The sequence below is a fragment of the Pipistrellus hanaki genome (assembly GCF_964339955.1).
Source record: "Pipistrellus hanaki genome assembly, chromosome: 18".
NCBI classification, from domain to species: domain Eukaryota; kingdom Metazoa; phylum Chordata; class Mammalia; order Chiroptera; family Vespertilionidae; genus Pipistrellus; species Pipistrellus hanaki.
The window spans coordinates 448200-468126 of record NC_140520.1 but is presented as its reverse complement, the minus strand read 5'-3'; the positions used below and the strand labels follow the sequence as shown (position 1 = coordinate 468126).

General features: G+C 51.2%; 7 protein-coding genes across 7 annotated transcripts; 4 read left to right on the top strand and 3 right to left on the bottom strand.

Moving 5' to 3' along the window:
- Window positions 1-680: 680 nt before the first annotated feature.
- Window positions 681-1183, bottom strand: LOC311612589 (histone H2A type 1-D). The gene has a single exon (XM_084865644.1). It carries the CDS (start codon window positions 1160-1162, stop codon window positions 770-772), a length of 393 nt encoding a protein of 130 aa, XP_084721770.1. The 5' UTR covers window positions 1163-1183; the 3' UTR covers window positions 681-769.
- Window positions 1184-1274: 91 nt separating this feature from the next.
- On the top strand, window positions 1275-3075 carry LOC311612594 (histone H2B type 1-C/E/F/G/I). The gene has a single exon (XM_084865648.1). It carries the CDS (start codon window positions 1448-1450, stop codon window positions 1826-1828), a length of 381 nt encoding a protein of 126 aa, XP_084721774.1. The 5' UTR covers window positions 1275-1447; the 3' UTR covers window positions 1829-3075.
- A 3948-nt stretch (window positions 3076-7023) lies between these two features.
- On the bottom strand, window positions 7024-7650 carry LOC311612946 (histone H2B type 2-F-like). Its single transcript, XM_084866317.1, has one exon. It carries the CDS (start codon window positions 7561-7563, stop codon window positions 7183-7185), a length of 381 nt encoding a protein of 126 aa, XP_084722443.1. The 5' UTR covers window positions 7564-7650; the 3' UTR covers window positions 7024-7182.
- Window positions 7651-7756: 106 nt separating this feature from the next.
- LOC311612944 (histone H2A type 1-D) lies at window positions 7757-10666 on the top strand. Its single transcript, XM_084866315.1, has 2 exons — window positions 7757-9412; window positions 9622-10666. The coding sequence occupies exon 1, from the start codon at window positions 7897-7899 to the stop codon at window positions 8287-8289; it is 393 nt and encodes a 130-aa protein (XP_084722441.1). The 5' UTR covers window positions 7757-7896; the 3' UTR covers window positions 8290-9412; window positions 9622-10666.
- Window positions 10667-13781: 3115 nt separating this feature from the next.
- LOC311612356 (histone H4) lies at window positions 13782-14493 on the top strand. The gene has a single exon (XM_084865235.1). It carries the CDS (start codon window positions 14101-14103, stop codon window positions 14410-14412), a length of 312 nt encoding a protein of 103 aa, XP_084721361.1. The 5' UTR covers window positions 13782-14100; the 3' UTR covers window positions 14413-14493.
- A 1851-nt stretch (window positions 14494-16344) lies between these two features.
- LOC311612275 (histone H3.1) lies at window positions 16345-17221 on the top strand. The gene has a single exon (XM_084865123.1). It carries the CDS (start codon window positions 16512-16514, stop codon window positions 16920-16922), a length of 411 nt encoding a protein of 136 aa, XP_084721249.1. The 5' UTR covers window positions 16345-16511; the 3' UTR covers window positions 16923-17221.
- A 140-nt stretch (window positions 17222-17361) lies between these two features.
- LOC311612514 (histone H1.4-like) lies at window positions 17362-19849 on the bottom strand. The gene has a single exon (XM_084865503.1). It carries the CDS (start codon window positions 19693-19695, stop codon window positions 19033-19035), a length of 663 nt encoding a protein of 220 aa, XP_084721629.1. The 5' UTR covers window positions 19696-19849; the 3' UTR covers window positions 17362-19032.
- Between the last annotated feature and the right edge of the window lie 78 nt (window positions 19850-19927).

Genomic DNA, 19927 nt, shown 5'->3' with positions numbered 1-19927 from the left:
GGACATGAGGAGGGTGGAAGCGGGGAAAAGCGCATCTGTAATAGTATTAACAAGACAAGTTAAATACAAAGAAAAGTGCATGACTACAGCCACGTATTGTTTTCCTATTTGCAAACCTTTAAGACCTACCCTACAGGTGATTTGTCCTATTAAGATGCAAAACTACCCAATAACAGACCGAAAAGATAGTTTTATTGCTGCGGGTCATTAACTACATTTGCACTTAATTAGTCACCCTTGTCTGACCATTCCCTTTGTACACAATGTATTTCTTGACTTAACCTGGGGGTATTGCTTCATTGATTGCCTTAATTACCTGAAACCTAACACCTTTTGTTTCTACTTGGCAAAATTTTCCACTTAATGTAGGGGTGTCGAACTCAATCAGAGAAGGGGCCAAAATCTAAAATTCAGCCTAAATCGTGGGCCGAATGGTTTACTGAACAGTCATAAACTGACAATGTCATAAACTGACAGCGGAGTGCAGTGATGACAGCGCGGTGCGGGCCACATTGCAAGGCCTGGCGGGCTGGATTTGGCCCGCGGGCCTTGTGTTTGACACATGTGATTAATGTATCTTTTCAATGTTTGGTTAACTTCACTCTCATGGGGTTTTTACTGAGATCTACTGATGAAACCCGATAAAAGCCATTCTCCAGCAGCTGCTTAAACAAAGAGAAAGTGCAAGCCCTTTCGCTGAGGGGGTGGGTGGCTCTGAAAAGAGCCTTTGGTTTAGTTATCTGCGTTGTCGCCTAAGGGGCGCAGGCTTTTACTTGCCCTTGGCCTTGTGGTGGCTCTCGGTCTTCTTGGGCAGCAGCACGGCCTGGATGTTGGGCAGCACGCCGCCCTGCGCGATGGTCACCTTGCCCAGCAGCTTGTTGAGCTCCTCGTCGTTGCGGATGGCCAGCTGCAGGTGGCGCGGGATGATGCGCGTCTTCTTGTTGTCGCGGGCCGCGTTGCCCGCCAGCTCCAGGATCTCGGCCGTCAGGTACTCCAGCACGGCCGCCAGGTACACGGGCGCGCCGGCCCCAACCCGCTCCGAGTAGTTGCCCTTGCGGAGCAGGCGGTGCACGCGGCCCACGGGGAACTGCAGGCCGGCCCGCGAGGACCGTGTCTTGGCCTTGGCGCGAGCCTTGCCTCCTTGCTTTCCGCGTCCAGACATGTTCAGTTCTAGTTGTTAACACAAAGCAAACAGCAAAGTGTAACTGCAGCTGTGGCACTTTTTATAAAAATGTCAGGGCGCGAAAAAGAAGCTGTGTCATTGGCTAATGCTGCAGCTGTATTTGGCATTCTGATTGGGAAGACCTTATGACGTTCTCTTGCATATGCACGAATCACACGCAAGAGTTTAACCCTTCATTTGCATACTACTCGGTATATAAGACAGATAAGTGTCAGTTTCCTTCATCTACTTCTTTGTCCGCACTAGTCTGCTGACCTACGTACCATGCCTGAGCCCGCCAAGTCCGCTCCCGCCCCGAAGAAGGGCTCCAAGAAGGCGGTGACCAAGGCGCAGAAGAAGGACGGCAAGAAGCGCAAGCGCAGCCGCAAGGAGAGCTACTCGGTGTACGTGTACAAGGTGCTCAAGCAGGTGCACCCCGACACCGGCATCTCGTCCAAGGCCATGGGCATCATGAACTCGTTCGTCAACGACATCTTCGAGCGCATCGCGGGCGAGGCGTCGCGCCTGGCGCACTACAACAAGCGCTCCACCATCACGTCCCGCGAGATCCAGACGGCCGTGCGCCTGCTGCTGCCCGGCGAGCTGGCCAAGCACGCCGTGTCCGAGGGCACCAAGGCCGTCACCAAGTATACCAGCTCCAAGTGAGGCGCCGCGGCCCGGCTCCCGACCCCAAAGGCTCTTTTCAGAGCCACCCACGCCTTCCCAGAACGGGCTGAGCACCGGCAAGTCCAAGTCCTGAGCATTCGTTCCAACGTTGAGAAGGGGCTCCTCGAGTCCCCCACGGGTAGGCGCAGGGCCTGCGCCCTGGACAATAGTGCCCCATAGGCGGCTCCCATGAGTGTATGTGAACGTAGACTGAGACCCAGGTCTCACTAACCCCTTCAAGTTCCTCATCACCATTTTTTAACGTTTTCGCAGGCACCGTGGGCCGGAGATGCTTTATAAAGCTTCCAAATGGACCCTGAAATGTCTGCCCTGTTGAGTAAAGCTTCAGCCCAAAGCTCTAAACTCGCAACCACGACGAGCGCCCGCTAGGTGTCGCTGTGGCTCCGCGCCCGCCTTCCTTTGTGTGGCTGCAGCCCTTCCCCCTCCCCCGCCCTTTGCCCACGGCCGTTAGACGCCTCGCCAAGCCCTTTATCTAAGGGTGTGCACACCTAACTCCAGGCTCTTCTCAGAGCCTCTTGCAGTCTCAGCAAAAGAACGGAGTGCCCTTCTGTTCCAAGCACACGGGCTCCCGAATTTGCTGAGCCTCTGTTCCAGGAAGACACGTGCGGGAGCCCCGTGAAGCCAGGAAAGTGGGTCCGTTCCTCCCGGGACCCTGTAGGGTGAACAGACCGGAGCTGTGCGCACCGCGCTCCTGTGCAGGCGCTGCTGGGCTCAGATGGCGGGGCTGACGCTCCAGTTTGCTTCTGTGTCAGCTCCGGCCTTACCTGCTGATGCAGCTGTGCCCAGGCGACCAAGGGGCCGGGCTGCCAGTCACCACTTCAGCCGCCTGAGCAGAGCCAGGGTTGAATCCCATATGAGGTTTTTTTCCTATCCTGCAGCCCTATGGGAGAGCAGCAGGTCACCCACAAGGATCTACTCTGACCCCTTTCTCCCGCCCCCAGTTGGCTCGTTGTGTGCACACGACGGAGAAGATGGCTCTGCAACTGCGGGCTGCAGGGGCAGCAGGGAAATGGGAGGGGAGGGTCTTCAGGAGCTCAGAGTCCAAGAACCAAAGGGTCTGGTCTGTGATATTTCAAACAGCTCCGCCTGTTCCTGGGCCAGGAGGATGATCAGTGTTCCTAAGAAAAACTTCCATCCCCAACGACGAGGAGCTCAAAAACTCCTCCCAGGGTCCCAACCCAGCCACCAAGTCAACGATGTCCTGTCCTTGGTCTGTTCTCAAATGTGTTTGTTTTCTGAGCCCTGGGCCCATGGAGGCGTCTTATCCTTTTCCGGCCTTGGCTCCTCCTCCAGGGTCCCCAGGTCTGACAGAGAACGCAGCCCTAGTTGGTAAGGATAATGGTCATTAGACAACTGTGGCTCCATTCTTATGACACAACCTTCACCCGTGTCACCACAACGGTTCGAGTTCCTGGCTTTGCCCTCTCGCTCCCCCTGGATTCTAGGCTTCCAGTACCAGCTCCTCCTTCCAAACACCCCCTTCCAAGAGCGGAGCCTTGTCTACCAGGACTCCCCTCCGAATTTCCAGACTTTAATAACGTGTGTGTGTGCATGCTCGCATGCTGAGCACTGCTCTGGCTCTGGCTTCCTTCCGTTGTCCTTGGCACACACACACCAGTTCTACTCTTGCTTTTCAGTTTCCCCAAACCTGTGTCACGTTGATTCATTTATCTTGTAAAAATAACCAGTTGTTCTGTTTTCCAGACACCGGGGCAGCTCACCGCCCTGGCTGTGAAGGGCTGATTCTATTTTACATCTTAAAAAAAGATGCCTAGGGTGCTCCTCAGCCCCAGGCAGGTGGGCCATTCTCTAACCCCTGGTCCTTGGTCTCCAGGAGGCCATCTGGGGAGGGCAGGTTTGTCAGCATCCACTTGCCCCGGACCCAGCGAGGAGTGCAGGCTACAGGGCCGACTTGGGAAACATGAAAGATGGGTTGGCACACACCAAGAAAACAGAGGTGTCGGGGTGTTGGGGAAAGGAGAAACTATGGAAAGGTGCGAAAGTGCTAAGAAATCCTTAGCTCTCTACAACAGTGGATTTTATTCTATGTAGACATCTCTGGAAGACCATAGCAGCAGAAGACAGGTTGGGCCCTGGCTGGTGTGGCTCAGGGGATAAAGTGTCGGCCTGCGGACTGAAGGGTCCTGGGTTCAATTCTGACCCAGGGCACATGCCTGAGTTGTGGGCTCGATCCCCAGTGGGGATGTGCTGGAAACAGCCGATCCATGATTCTCATCATTGATGCCTCTCTCTCTCTCTCTCTCTCTCTCTCTCTCTCTCTCTCTCTCTCTCAGCAGCCGATCCATGATTCTCATCATTGATGTTTCTCTCTCTCTCCCTCTCTTCCTCTCTGAAACCAATAAAGAAATATATTTAAAAGAAGGAGAAAAAGAAGAGGATGACTCGGGTTGGAACTTGAATTATGCTAGGTGGATAAACTTTGGTTAGGTCTGATCATACCCCTTCTCATGGGAACTAACCTTTAGAGCAATTCACAACCCACATTCCCATTCGCTTACAACAACACATTCCCCTCTACACGCCCCCCCCCCCCCCAGAGAATTCTCCGCCTAGAAAAAGCCCACAGAGAGTCCATTAAAATCTCTGACAATCGCCCTGCCCCATCCCTGGGTGCTGGCACCATTTGGGGGATCAGCCCCTCTGGTAGCCACATGACCTCATCCTACCTAATAAAGGGGCAATGTGCAAATTGTCCGTCACTCGAATACACAAGATGGCTGCACCCATGTAGCCACAAGATGGCTGACCCAAGATGGCCTACAGGGGAGGGCAGTTGTGGACAGTTAGATGTGACCAGTCTAGGAAAGGAGGGCAGTTGGAGGGGATCCAGGCCTGCAGGGGAAGACATTTGAGGGGGGATCAGGCCTGCAGGGGAGGATTGTTTGAGGGTACCAGGCCAGCAGGGGAGGGCAGTTAAGGGTGACCAGGCCAGCAGGGGAGGGCAGTTGAGGGCGACCCGGCCTGCAGGGGAGGACAGTTAGGGGCAATCAGGCCGGCCAGGGAGCAGTTAAGTGTCAATCAGGCTGGCAGGGGAGTGGTTAGGAGGTGATCCAGCTGTTAGGCAGAAGTAGTCAGGGGCAATCAGGCAGAAGCAGGTAAGGAGTTTGGAGCCAGCAATCCTGAATTGTGAGAGGGATGTCCAACCTCCCGCTTAGGTCCCAGATTGGAGAAAGTGCAAGCTGGGCTGGAGGACAACCCCTCCCCCCACCCCCCATGCACAAATTTTGTGCATTGAGCCTTTAGTAAATTATAATTCCTTATCACTTTTGGCCTTGTGTGTTCCTCCTTTGGCAACCCTAACATTACAAAATGAACATATTGCTAAAATCTACTTCTTTGACACTTATGTCAAAACACATGAAATCATTATAATAAATATTTTAGGGAGATGTACAGTTCATGAAGTTATAGATGGACATTTTACCATTACTCCTATACTTTGCTGTAATGAAGACCAGCTTGTGGAGTAGTAGTATAATCAGAATAATAAGACTGCGGTGGATGAAGTACTTCTCCATACAATTAGACTTTCTGCTGCTATCCTCAGACACTGTAGACACCTATATAAAAGAAAATGCCAGTTGCTCCTGTTGAAATAAGATCAATTTCAAAACCATGTGAGCCTGGAATATTTATAAAGTTTACAGGCACCTATATTGGTTTTTGTAATAGTCACACGTGTAAATTTAAATATTCTATGTCCTCCTATATAATAAAGAGGGAATATGCAAATTGACCGTCACTCCACCGCAATGATGGTGGCACCCACAGCAGAGGCAGGGGTTTCCATAACATAAGATGGCTGCTCCCACAGTGGAGGCCCAGTTCCCATAAGGAGCCTTAACTAGCAATCAGCAGAGACCTGAGACTGCACATCCCCCACCACCACCACCACCCCATCGGGGCTTGAGATCTCAGTACTCCACCCAGTGGGACTTAACGAAGGACCTCAAGATATGCCCTCCACCCTGGTGCGGGCAAGGGGACCTGAGGCTGTGTCCTCCACCTGGTGGGGCTTGAGAAGGGTGCGACTGGCCAGGTCTGGATCTAGCCCAATGGGGTAGTGGGCCGGCAAGGTCTGGGTCTCATGCAATTTTGAGGTGCATGTGAGTGGGTGGGGACTTGACTCTGGGTCCAGTGGTGAGCCCCATACTCTACACGAGGTAGATTTTCATATACATTTTAATAATTTTATTTCATCTCTGACACTTCTATTATATCTCCTCTAATGAATCCCCTTCTAATGTGCACAAATTTCATGCACCAACCCAATAGTATATTTATAATCTTAAAAACATCACTGAACACATTAGGCAATACTTAATGTATGTGAAGGCACTCATTTTCTATTGTTGGTCCAATGAATTATCACAATCTTGGTGAAATACACTTAAAACTTTATAGTTCTGTAGATCAGCACTTGCCCCTGGGTGTCCTTGAGAGAGAACAGGGGTGTTGGGGGGCTGCAGTCCCTTGTGGGGTGCCCTCCCTGAGCTTATGACCCCTTTCTGTTATTTTCAAAGCCAGGTCTTGGGCCAAATCCTCCTCACGCTGCCCCCTGACTAGTTCAGCATTGATTGGGATCACTTGGGAGCATCTCATTGTAAATTACAGTGAAAGCGGTTACCTGTTTCAGCTGCAAAGGAAGAGCCTTTAGTCAGGTAACCTGACATCACAGAACCCAAAGTTTAGGAGGTGGATAAGCCAGGCTGGCGGATTCTTCCAGCACACTACACCAGATTGTTTAGAATTGGAAACAAAGCCAAATCCAGTTCCTTTTCTGGTCAGGGCGGGGGAATGGGGAAAGAGAACATGTAGGCAGATGAACTATTGTAAACTACCTCAGGGAACTCGTAAACTCCTAACCTGAAACAAATCAAGTCCCTTTTCAACCTTCCTGCTCATTAACCATCCTGCAGCCCTTTGAGAAGTTAGATTACCAGAATGATGCTGCCTCACCACGCAGGGCTACAAAAACCTAAACCCTCTCCCCTTTCCAGAGAAGGATGAGTAGACACAGGAATTCACAGCAGTTAACGCAGCATGTCAGGGCTTTTTGGCACCTTTGTAGCCAAAGTGCCCAATGGAAAAAATAAAGTCTAAAACCAAACCAGTGAGATACCTCTCATTCTCGACCAAACGCATTGCAAGCATAAGACTGCGATACACTTTTATAGATATAATCCAACCGAAACCAGTTTAGGATCAGGTTTAGCAGGGAGAGTGGGCCAATCAAGTCCTTACAACTCTTTATCCTGACAAGGTGGGTGGCTCTGAAAAGAGCCTTTGGGTGTGACAGGAGCCGCGGCGCCTCACTTGGAGCTGGTGTACTTGGTGACGGCCTTGGTGCCCTCGGACACGGCGTGCTTGGCCAGCTCGCCGGGCAGCAGCAGGCGCACGGCCGTCTGGATCTCGCGGGACGTGATGGTGGAGCGCTTGTTGTAGTGCGCCAGGCGCGACGCCTCGCCCGCGATGCGCTCGAAGATGTCGTTGACGAACGAGTTCATGATGCCCATGGCCTTGGACGAGATGCCGGTGTCGGGGTGCACCTGCTTGAGCACCTTGTACACGTACACCGAGTAGCTCTCCTTGCGGCTGCGCTTGCGCTTCTTGCCGTCCTTCTTCTGCACCTTGGTCACCGCCTTCTTGGAGCCCTTCTTCGGGGCGGGCGCGGACTTGGCGGGCTCAGGCATTTTAAAGCAAAAGAGAAAACCTGCAAAGGAAAACGGAAAGATGTAAAATGTCCGTCTGTGTCTAGAGCGTCTCCTTTTATAGCGGATCTATGCAAATGAGGTCCTCACGAGGCTCCAGATCTGATTTGATGATGTCTCAGTGACGAGCGTACGTAAATTCACTGGCATCACATCGCCTTTCTCATTGGTTGGCGGCATCTGAGCTAATTCTGAACCAATCCCGTCTCGTGTTTAACAATCCCACCCAGTACTATAAGTTGGGTCGTGTTGCTTTCTCCGGTACATTTCTTCGTTTCCCTTCCGGAGGCTCTTCAGGCTCAGCTCGTAGTCAGCATGTCCGGACGCGGCAAGCAGGGTGGCAAGGCTCGCGCCAAGGCCAAGACTCGGTCCTCCCGGGCCGGCCTGCAGTTTCCAGTTGGCAGAGTCCACCGCCTGCTCCGCAAGGGCAACTACTCGGAGCGGGTCGGGGCCGGCGCGCCCGTGTACCTGGCGGCCGTGCTGGAGTACCTGACGGCCGAGATCCTGGAGCTGGCGGGCAACGCGGCCCGCGACAACAAGAAGACGCGCATCATCCCGCGCCACCTGCAGCTGGCCATCCGCAACGACGAGGAGCTCAACAAGCTGCTGGGCAAGGTGACCATCGCGCAGGGCGGCGTGCTGCCCAACATCCAGGCCGTGCTGCTGCCCAAGAAGACCGAGAGCCATCACAAGGCCAAGGGCAAGTAAACCAGTGCCCACAACCTACTGCCTTCTGCTCTACCCAAAGGCTCTTTTCAGAGCCACCCACCGCCTCACTGAAAGGGCTTGCATTTTCCCTACATTAGCAGCTAGTTGAAATCACGTTTGTAGCAATTACTACACACTTGAAATTTGTAATTAAAACCCAGTTCTCTAAGTGAAAGTGCTGCAGGGCCCCCATATTGTAACTAAGGCGACCAATGTAAGATGCCTCGGGGTTAAGAGTGAAAGGTTTTGTTCTTTAGCAGCTCCCAGTATGAAGGAGAGGCTCCGCCCACTTTCTCTGAGCAGGTGAAGTCTTTCAGTCCAGGAGACTTGTCTAAGTTACATTTTGTTTACAGCCTCTTATGTTAGAAAGGGTTCATGAAACCAATTCCTGGGGCCCCCTTGTACCGAAGGCAATTGCCGTTCTATGCGGGGACTTCAGGTAGGATTCTGCGTAACAGGCTGGAATTGTTTTGTGAACATGTCTGCTGTGTGTACATCATTTATGGGCTGATGTGCTGCATATTCCAGTAAACCTGCCCTCAGCCTCAGCTCTTGAGTAAAAGAAATGCTAGAACAAAGGAGGGGTAGCTGACCAATCACACGTCAGGGCGGGCTTTTTAAATGTTACCGATGGCGGCATCCTTAAGATATTTCGGTCCCTTGGTCGTTTGCTCAGAGAACAATGAGCGAAGCCCTGTAAAGTCAGCACTGCATGGAACCTGGCTTACACGAACTCATTTTGGAGTGGAGTATAATCTCAAAAGACATTTTTCATCTCATATCAGCCTTCAGTGGGAAGCTGATCGCATTTCTCAAGGAAGCAAACAACTCCAGCACAGCAGGGGGAGAGCGAGGGGGTGTGTGTGAAGAACCAGACTGACCTGTTCCTGCCAAAAAGGCCACAAACCACACCACTGCCCCAGGCCACGTTCCTGGTCTCTGTAACTCGGGCTCAGGCCAAGGCTGTTGGGACCCTGAACTGACACAGGCTCCTTGCAAACCCAGCGAGGCAACATGCAGCCGCACACCCTTGTGTAGTGAGAGAGGAACGGACTTGTAATCCTGGGGTCTGACTGTGGGGGAATCAAAGGAGATGAGCATGTCGGGAGCCTCTCATTCACCGGCTACACCACATGTGTCAAACACAAGGCCCGCGGGCCAAATCCAGCCCGCCAGGCCTTGCAATGTGGCCCACAACGCGCTGTCATCACTGCACTCCGCTGTCAGTTTATGACATTGTCAGTTTATGACTGTTCAGTAAACCATTCGGCCCGCGATTTAGGCTGGATTTTAGATTTTGGCCCCTTCTCTGATTGAGTTCGACACCCCTAGGCTACACGGTGGCAGCCTACACGGAGCGCATGGAGCCCTGGCTTATTTCACAGAGAGGAGCTGGTCTTTGTGCACTGATCTTTTGATAGTCATCAAAATGTAACATTCAAAATCACTGCCACGCCTCAGAAATACAGTAAAAGTTTCTTACCGAGGATGAATTGCTCAGGGAGAGAAACCTAGTTCAAGGGGAGATTATGAAGACCATATACAGGCAGTCGAAGGAAACCAGAATAGACACAAAAATCATTTCGCGCTGAAGCATCAGGTGCAGGATGACCTCACTCTTCCACCCTCTTTTCCTGCCTAAAGTCAGGGATATGAATTGTGAAGACCTGTGATAGGCCATGGGCACAAACGGAATCTGCAAAGGAGTTGATTTCTGGTCTCATATAATTTACCTCCCCGTTTGCCATAGTAAACGAAAAGAGCCACATGCTAACCTGACAAGTTCAGGGGAGGCCTGCGTGGCAGTCTTGCAAACTCAGAGACCTAAAATAACCACAAAAGATGGTTTGAAAATTAAATAGTTAACTACAAACAGGTTATAGTGGGTAGTCATGTCCTAGATCGATATTTCACCTGACAAAGATCAACTTAGATCTTCTTTACTGAGCCCATTTGCCTTTTTTGCCTCTAAGATAACTTATCTGTGAGATGTCTGGGTAAGGTAACTTCCTTCTTACCCCGGACCCCTCAGGACACAACTAATGGCCTCGAGACATTCCCTCATTGTTATTGTTATCAAGGTAATTGTCAACTGTTAATCATGTTAGAGTATCCTGTATCCATCTCCGTAAAAGAAACACATGTCCATCATTTCACCTTTTACCCTAACCCAGAGGTTTCCCGGCTTTGCTCTTCTGTCCCACCTCCCTAATCTATCACCAATGAATGTCATGTAACTCACCTACATCCCTTTCCTTTGATTGCAATGTATAAATATAGATGTAACCCTCCGTTCTCCGGAGCATTATCTCAATCTGTTGAGGTTCTGCTTCCCTGTGTAAGTCAATTTGGCTCAAATAAACTCACAAAAATCCTTTACAGGTTTCAATCGATTTTTTTCCGTTAACACCATCCTTAGAAGCCTGAAGCGGCATCCTTTCTCCTGTTCTTTCTGAAAAACAAACAAATAAATAAAAATTGGCTGTACTTTGTTGAGGATGCTTTATAAAAGGGAGCTCTAATCGACATGTATGAATGAATCTTTCCTGGGTCTCTCTCAGGTATATATGCAATATACATGATTAATAAATCTGATTTGCTCATTTCTGTACATTTGGTCTTTACCTTGAGAAAGCTAAAAAGGGCTAATTCCAACGGAACCCCGATATTTGGGGGATAGTGATCTAAATCCATGCCAGCACGCTCAATGTATATTCCTGGTAACCTATAATTAAGTCACCACCTGCTTCCCAGATACTGGTCTTGCAGAACCAGTTACAGAGGCCATGGGGCTGGGGACAGTGCACTATCCAGAGGGAGGGCTATTAACTCTGACACCAGGCCAGACCCTCAGGTCTGGCCTGGAGACCCCCAACACCTGGGGGCCTTCTTGCAAGGCCCGAGAAAAAAAAAAGAAAAGAGAAAAAAAAAAAGGAAGCATAATCCATGTTTGCAAGACAAAGACCACGGGGAGATATAAAGGACAGCCCCATGCATGTTTCTTCACTCAGATTTGGAAGACTGTTTCCTGAGTTTGCCTGTGTATTAAACAGTGTCCCTCCTCTTCTATGAAGCGTCCTTGGTTTGCTTTGGTCTTTTGCAATGACCTAAATGCCAGAGACAATGAACTTTTTCATGGACATGCTCTTGTACCTCCACTGAATGGTTGCTTCTCTTCTTTTTGGCACTACTGGAACGCAAAGTCTTTTGTACAGAAGCTGAAGTTTTCCTAGTCCAGTGGTCAGCAAAGTCATTAGTCAACAGAGCCAAACATCAACAATACAACTATTGAAATTTCTTTTGAGAGCCAAATTTTTTAAACTTAAACTTCTAATTCTAACGCCACTTCTTCTAAATAGACTTGTCCAGGCCTTGGTAGATTGTGGAAGAGCCACACTCAAGGGGCCAAAGAGTCACATGTGGCTCAAGAGCCGCAGTTTGTCGACTACTGCCTTAGACAATAATTGCTTTAATGATCAGGTTTGGATACTGACTCTCCAAAAACACACCCATTTGAACAAAAAGGTTCAGGAGCCTCCACATCCTGATATCCTGCCCTTGAAGATTTTTAAGGTCAGCATCTCTCTAGTTTCCATCTTCACTTGCAGAACATGCCCCCCCACCCAAAAAAAAAAAAAAATGAGCCACTGGGCCACACAGATCATTGTGAGCTACAGTCAATCCAATCCCACCAGAAGCACTGTTTGCCGCTTCCTTAACTACCAGACAGAATATAAACGGGGCCTGTCCTGGAAAGCAATCTACCGGTCAGATAGCTTCCATCTGAGTGACCCCTTAGGGCAGGATTCATCTGAGGACCCACACCTGCTCCTCACCTGGTGATGTGCCTTCCCCAGCCCTGAAGCCCTGGGCCCCTTTCCACTCCTGTGCTAAGGGTGGCAGACAAGTCTCAGTTCCCTGACTGCCTTTGGCCCATCTTTTTATAGGGCTCCTGTTGTGCAAGAAATTTTTTAATCGTTTGGGAGGGCGGGGTGGGGTTGTCTTTTTAAAAAATATATTGATTTCACTTTTATTTATTTTTTTGTTTATCCTCACCTGAGGATATTTTCCATTGATTTTTAGAGAGTAGAAGGGAGGAGAAGAGACACAGAGAGAAAAACATCGATGTGAGAGAGAGACATCAATTGGTTGCCTCCTGCCAGCACCCCGACCAGGCCCGGGATCCAACCTGCAACCTAAGTACCTGTCCTTGGTGGATATCCAACCAGAACCTTCAGTCCATGGGAGCACTCTATCCACTGAGCAAAGCCGGCTGGGGCCAAAATTCGTTTTCCTTCTGTTCATCTGTCTTACGTCCATTTGAGTGTTGGACCAGCCAGAGAACCCAGATGGATTGGGAAAAAAAAAATTTTTAATCCTCCACGACACCTTGATGACTAATATTTCATTTGACAAGCCTCCCTTAGTTTGCTAAAATGAGTTTCTTAATAATACTTTAATCTACCTTGAGACCTGTCCACTAGGACACAAGCTGGCAGGCAAGGCCTCCAAAGCTCTCCAGAACAACCGGGTTGCAGTCTGTGCTTTACAATTAAGGAGATGGAAGATTATGTAAAGATCAGATTGATGGTTCTCTCTCACCGATATTCCTGTCTCTCCCTCCCCCTTTCCTCTCTGAAATCAATAGAAATATATATTTTTTTAAAGACCGGAGAAAACAAGGCGTGCATCTGAAATATTAAAACTATCATGTGCTCCCTGGAGGGTAGGTGGTTCAACCTCCAGGGTCCTGGAAAAGAAAAGGGGTTCTTTTTGGCATTTCAAAAGTGTGGGGACCTAGGTACAAAAGAATAACAATAATGCCCAGGGCTGGCTTAAGGCAAAGATAACCTTTTACTAACAAAATTGTGTGGCTGGGGTGTGTCCTCCCGCTAAGACCTGCCTGGTTAGAAATTGATGTTTAAGATTGCCCGAGGTTACTTTTCAGAGAATCCCTTTATTCCTCCTCACAGACTGCGCAATACTTAGCCAAAAAGTTACCTTTCCGATGCCAAACAACAGCAACATTTCCACTCATTTCTAGAAAGGAAGCCAAAGTCAAGATGAGTCAACATGGGCCCTGTACCACAGAAGGTGGGGTGTAGGGACGGGTGAGGCCCAAGCAGTGGGGTCCAGGCCCCCAAGGACAAGCACACAAGGTCATTTCAGCTCTTCCCTGCACCCCTGACACTGTGCACCCGCATCATCATGTCACCCTCATGTAATGTGAACAAAGATGCCTCTCTGGACAGAGAGGAGCCGGGACTTTTCACATTCGGTGTGCGTTTACCGTGGGAGACAAGCTGAAGCCGGTTTGGCTCGGATAGAGCATCGGCCTGCGGACTGAAATGTCTCAGGTTCGATTCCAGTCAAGGGCATGAACATTGGTTGCGGGCAAATCTAACTCTCTATCTCCCTCCTTTCCTTTCTGTAAAAAATCAATAAAATATATTTTTTTTCAGTAAATTTTAAAAAATAATAATGTGGGAAACATGTGCATCCTGGTCTCTGCCTTGTCCGCGGAGAGTAAGCTTCCCAATAATGAAACCAGAAAGACACGATAGTCTGAAAAAGATGCAAGCACTTCAAGACGTGGATACACAACAGCAATTTTCAAAACCTCCCTCTATAGGGCATTTGGAAGGAACCAGGGAAGGAGCAGGCCTCACAGAGCCGCCTTTGTCTCCTCCGGCCCCGCCCCAGGACGCAGGACGCGCGTGGGCGGAGCCAGACGCGCCGGCCCCGCCCTCCCCCACCGGCGGGTTATAAATACGGTTTCGGCGGGCGGTTTTCTTCTTCTCTGCAGCAGCCATGTCTGGACGCGGCAAAGGCGGGAAGGGCCTGGGCAAGGGCGGCGCCAAGCGCCACCGCAAGGTGCTGCGCGACAACATCCAGGGCATCACCAAGCCCGCCATCCGCCGCCTGGCGCGGCGCGGCGGCGTCAAGCGCATCTCCGGGCTCATCTACGAGGAGACGCGCGGGGTGCTCAAGGTGTTCCTGGAGAACGTGATCCGCGACGCCGTCACCTACACGGAGCACGCCAAGCGCAAGACGGTCACGGCCATGGACGTGGTGTACGCGCTCAAGCGCCAGGGCCGCACCCTCTACGGCTTCGGCGGCTGAGCCCGCTCCCCGCCCGCCGGCTCCTGCGCAAAACCAAAGGCCCTTTTCAGGGCCGCCCACGCCCTCTCGGAGGAGCTGTGCGCGCTCCGGTGCCCTTGTTTTTCGGACAGGTTTTCTCCGTGTTTGATGCCCGCAGGGCCTTATCCTTAAGCAAGAATTTCGTTCCATCCGGAGGGAACGAGTACCGGCAGGGATGAAGCAAATCGTGACAGCGGGAGAGGAAAAGCAAAAGGGAAACCTGATTTGTTAAAATAGAGTTGCTACCCGGAGGTTGGGAGTTTAACACCATTTCACCTGCCCGGGGATTCGCACACTGAACTCACCCAAATCCCCCCACCCGTCCTCCAGGCCTGGATCTGCCCCTCCACCTCCACCCCAGCCCGGCGATGCGGGAAATAACGGCTCTGGGCCCGGTTCTTTCCCGCTCACACGCAGGCCGGGCCCGCCCTAAGCCTCAGGCGGAATGAGTTACACTCACTGTGACTGGGCCAGAGTCGGGGCTCTAACTCTCCGCCCCGAGGCCTCACCCCGCATTAGGGAAGGAGGGGCTTCCTCTGGGTCACAGCCTCTGCCCTGCGGCTCCTGCCCGCCCCCCTCCCACCGCCTCCCAGCCCTTAAGCCGGCCAGCTCCTGGTTCTGAATGGCTTTATTGTTATTATTGAGAGTAATTCGAACGCTACAATAGGATTGCAAAGAGTGGAACCCTTCGCCTTAGATGTGAAAACTAAGGCAAGAAATCCCGTCATCTAGCGGAGTGCAGCCTTGAGTACAGCTTCATGGGTTTTGTCAAAAATTGTACAGGACATCCGTGTCTCTCCCGAAAAAGAACATTTTGAGTAAATGTTCACTGAAGACCCTGGATCGCTGCCATCTATCTTTTATTCAAAATAAATTCTATTTTATTAACTTTCACTTAGCAAAGCCCAAACCATAACGTGCTACAAAATTTGCCTTAAGGCTTTTACTCCCCCACCCCATTCCCATCTTCCAGCTGCAATGGCCTTTTACCTAACACCACTCCCTCCCTGCCTCAGGGCATTGCTCTAGCTCCCTCACTTCCTTCAGGAATTGACTCAAAAGTCACCTTCTTGAAAAAACCGGTTTGGCTCAGTGGTAGGGCGTCGGTCTGCACACTGAAGGATCCCGGGTTCGATTCTGTTCCAGGGCATGTACCTGGGTTTCGGGCACATCCTCAGGAGGGTGTGTGCAAGAGGCAGCTGGTCGATGTTTCTCTCTCTTCGACGTTTCTAGCTCTCTATCTCTCTTCCTTCCCCTCTGTAAAAAAAATCAATAATTAAAAAAAAAAAAGTCACCTTCTTGAAACCTGACATCTACAACGTGGATGAAACGGGAAGAAAATCAGCCAGTCACAAAAAAAATACTGCTGCCACCTATTCCAAGGTTCCGCGTTGCAAATGCTTCCTTCCTTTTATTTTTTTAATGCTCCTGTTTATACAGCCCAGCTGACATTGTAAATGCATTCAAACCTAAAGGCGGAGTCAAATGACCATTTGGAGTCCAACTCGAAAGTAGAGCGCCAGGGATCCCAGGAAATCTGAAATTTGCATGAACCCTGAATGATACACATTCTGCACGTCTTCCCAGTACATCCTGCTACAATGAAATGCGGATTTACGGAAAATACAGTGAAATCGATCCCAAGAGACGCTCAGACAATGGATTTTTAAAACCGAGGCGGGGAGGGTAACAGGAGCGGGAAGAAAACGGGTTAACCGCACAAAATGTCGCTGTTTCTTTCAACAAAAATTAAGTTCTCTTTCAAACACATTTTTCCCCAAGCAGGTGAAAAGCTCGAGAATAATAAATCTGTGGGTCAGACTTATAGGCATAGGGGAATCACTGATGAAAAATAACTAAAAAAAAAAAAAAAAAAAAAAAATTATTTGAGGGGCTAGGAAGAATGACCAATCAGAGAGTCGCACGGAACGGAAATTCCCACCCTAATACGGCCGGGTCACTTCCGGATATTAGCTCCTGCCTAGTAATGGGTCCTGCCCACTAGCCAATCAGAGCGATTCTGTTCCCGTATAAATACAGCGTCCAGCCTTCCCCTCGCCCTCAGACTCCTCACGTCAGTCATGGCTCGCACTAAGCAAACCGCGCGCAAGTCCACGGGCGGGAAGGCGCCCCGCAAGCAGCTGGCCACCAAGGCGGCCCGCAAGAGCGCGCCGGCCACGGGCGGCGTGAAGAAGCCGCACCGCTACCGGCCCGGCACCGTGGCGCTGCGCGAGATCCGGCGCTACCAGAAGTCCACGGAGCTGCTGATCCGCAAGCTGCCGTTCCAGCGCCTGGTGCGCGAGATCGCGCAGGACTTCAAGACCGACCTGCGCTTCCAGAGCTCGGCCGTCATGGCGCTGCAGGAGGCGTGCGAGGCCTACCTGGTGGGGCTGTTCGAGGACACCAACCTGTGCGCCATCCACGCCAAGCGCGTCACCATCATGCCCAAGGACATCCAGCTCGCGCGCCGCATCCGCGGGGAGCGGGCGTGAGCTCCGTCCTTCTATCCACCAACACGGAAACCCAAAGGCTCTTTTCAGAGCCACCACACTTTCCATGGGAGACCTGTAAGCCTAGGAGAGACATCCCTGAACAGCACGGTATGGGCGGGCCGGTAATGGCTGAGCTAGCTGCGTGGGAATGGTGGTGTGGCGCGCTCCCCTACCCCCCCTTAAGCTATCTAAGGCAGCTTCCGCTGCAGCCCCAGCAGAGGGCGCAGCTCTGCAGTCAGTAATAGAGCTAGGGACCCTGCTATTGTGCCAAATGGTTCCTGTAATTAATGAAGTCCTAATTAGGAGTTAAGGGTTTGTTGCAACAAATCAGTACACACAGTGTGCAGAATTGTACCCGGTGAAGTTGAATAGCATCGTCTTGCTGCACCCCAGTCAGTGAGGCAGCATGCACATGGGTAACATTTCACAGCTGTCAGCTAGCATACACATACACATAGCACATTTAAACGGGTGAGGAGTGAATGAGGCCTGCACTGTAGTCTAGATAAGTATTTTGTCAATCTACCGCCTGGTTGTTGTGTAGGATGTCACCATTAAGGAAGATTGGATCAATCGGCCTTATTTGAAAGTAACAAATAGTTTGCTTTTCAGATAAAAGGCTGGGAGGGTAGACTTTGTTCTGGTCGTGCTCATGGTGGGATATTCGTTTGGCTTAGGCTTGTTCTATGTCAGTAGATTCATTTATAAGTATTGCCTCTACCTCAAAACCACACTGCATATTATAATCTCAAATTTCCTGATGGGTTCTTGGCTGTTAATCCATGATGTTTAGGACAGCGTGCTTGGCACGTCCTAAGTGTAGACGATAAAGGGACAAAGACCCAAAATGGCATCACTGGTGCCAGAAGCCCAAGACACTGAACCCAGATTAAATACCTGCTCTAATTGCAGTTTCAACCCCTCCCAGAATCATACATAATCAACCACTGTGGAATCTTCTGGTCAAGCACCAGTAAGGTGATTCTGCTCAGTTCGTGTTTCTAAACCAGTTTTCTTAACTGCAAGACAAGCATTTCAATCATACCCAAGGCCAATGCTCCCTAGTGAGGGAGTCCTGGATGTGCTTTGCAAACGGTAAGGGATTACAGAGGTAGTGTATTAGTCACTTTGACCACTCAGTGAATGACTAACCCCGCACCCTCCACCCAATAGGTCTTATTCCTCATCCCTCTTCAAAAGCCTACCTCTCATTCTGGCTATTAAAGACCTCACAGCTGTTTTCCCATATTCCCTGCTCCACGTAGGCTCTTCTTTTCAAAAAGATTCTTTTGAGTAACTACATTCTCCCTTTTACCCAGGTATTGTCTCAAGTAGGAAGTAGGAAGAAATTATGAGATGCAGCTGTCACTGGGGAAATGTTGAACTGGTTAGAAGACACCTGCTACATTCTTTCTTAATAAGATAGTAAAAATTAAAATATAATCCCCATCCAGGTTTGCACCCCCAACTGTTCTGTAGAACTCAGGATTTTGTCAGACTTGCCAATAAAAGTAAGTGAACTTCCCTGAAATAAAATTGACAATAAAGGCTCAGTCCCAGAGATGAAGTGGAAATGGTGAGACAAGTGAACCTCTTCTTCCAAGAGCCCATATTGTGTGGCCTGGCCACCCCTAGTCCGGGAGCTCTCTGCCGTCTGGGCACGGGAAGCAGGGCGGCAAGACTCAAAGGCGCCCCCTACGGTTGGCAGACCGCAACGACCAGCGCCACAAACTACCGGGCCGCTTCTCCGCGCAGGGCGGGGTCCTGCCCAATATCCACTCCAGGCTGAGCTGCAGCCAGAGACCACTGCTACGTTCTTTTTAATAAGAGTAAAAAAGTCAGATAACAAGCGGAGCCCACTACCCCTGGCACCTGACCTAAGGTTCTCTCTACATTTCCCGAAAATGCCTGCTTGTGTTTGTAGGAATACAACAGCGCCCAGCGCCGACACCCCACACCCCCCGCCCCTAACCTGCCCAGCGCACCGGAGTCGTTTGCCTAAAGGATGACACCCAGTAACGTGCCCAGCTCAGCTCTTTTTCCTGAAATGAGTGGGTGGCTCTGAAAAGAGCCTTTTGAGGTTTTCAAAGCAGGACCTGCTGCGGAAGCTTCACTTCTTCTTAGGCGCCACCTTCTTGGCCTTCGTAGCCTTGGCCTTGGCAGCTTGCGGCTTGGCCGCCTTAGGCTTGGCGGCTTTGGCCTTGGCGGGGCTCTTGGCGACCTTCTTGGGCTTGGCAGCCTTCACCTTCTTGGGGCTCTTGGCCGCCTTCTTGGCCCCAGCGGCCGCCGCCGGCTTCTTGGCCTTCTTCGGGGTCTTCTTGGCCGCCTTCTTGGGGGTGGCCGCGCCCGCGGGCTTCTTGGTCTTCTTGGCCGCCCCGGCCGCCTTCTTGGCCTTGGTCGCGCCCGCCTTCTTGGCCTTGGGCTTGGCCTCGCCCGAGGCCGCCTTCTTGTTGAGCTTGAAGGAGCCCGAGGCGCCGGTGCCCTTGGTCTGCAGCAGGGTGCCCTTGCTCACCAGGCTCTTGAGGCCCAGCTTGATGCGGCTGTTGTTCTTGTCCACGTCGTAGCCCGCGGCCGCCAGCGCCTTCTTGAGCGCGGCCAGCGACACGCCACTGCGCTCCTTGGAGGCGGCCACCGCCTTGGTGATGAGCTCGGAGACCGGCGGCCCGGACGCCTTGCGCTTGGCGGCGCCGGCGGGCTTGCGCGCCTTCTTCTTCACGGGCGTCTTCTCCGCGGGGACGGGAGCGGCGGGAGCCAGGGGAGCAGTCTCCGACATGTTTCACTTCTGCCCGGAAGGACAACAAGAGACTTGAACTGTCAGAGCAGCGTGGCCCGGCGCGGGCGGCGGGGGTTTATATAGCGAGGCGCTGGTTTGTGATTGGCTGGCGGCTCCGTGCGCCGCGCTACCCAGCCGGCTCCTCCGCTCTGCCCGGCTGCTGTGTTTCTTGCCCTTTAAAAAAGGAGAAAAATATAAGAAATCTGTGCACAAAATCATGAGGGATTTGGGG

Excerpts from the sequence above, each read along its gene's own strand:
- LOC311612589 (XM_084865644.1), bottom strand. The coding sequence starts at position 1,162 with ATGTCTGGACGCGGAAAGCAAGGAGGCAAGGCTCGCGCCAAGGCCAAG.
- LOC311612594 (XM_084865648.1), top strand. The coding sequence starts at position 1,448 with ATGCCTGAGCCCGCCAAGTCCGCTCCCGCCCCGAAGAAGGGCTCCAAG.
- LOC311612946 (XM_084866317.1), bottom strand. The coding sequence starts at position 7,563 with ATGCCTGAGCCCGCCAAGTCCGCGCCCGCCCCGAAGAAGGGCTCCAAG.
- LOC311612944 (XM_084866315.1), top strand. The coding sequence starts at position 7,897 with ATGTCCGGACGCGGCAAGCAGGGTGGCAAGGCTCGCGCCAAGGCCAAG.
- LOC311612356 (XM_084865235.1), top strand. The coding sequence starts at position 14,101 with ATGTCTGGACGCGGCAAAGGCGGGAAGGGCCTGGGCAAGGGCGGCGCC.
- LOC311612275 (XM_084865123.1), top strand. The coding sequence starts at position 16,512 with ATGGCTCGCACTAAGCAAACCGCGCGCAAGTCCACGGGCGGGAAGGCG.
- LOC311612514 (XM_084865503.1), bottom strand. The coding sequence starts at position 19,695 with ATGTCGGAGACTGCTCCCCTGGCTCCCGCCGCTCCCGTCCCCGCGGAG.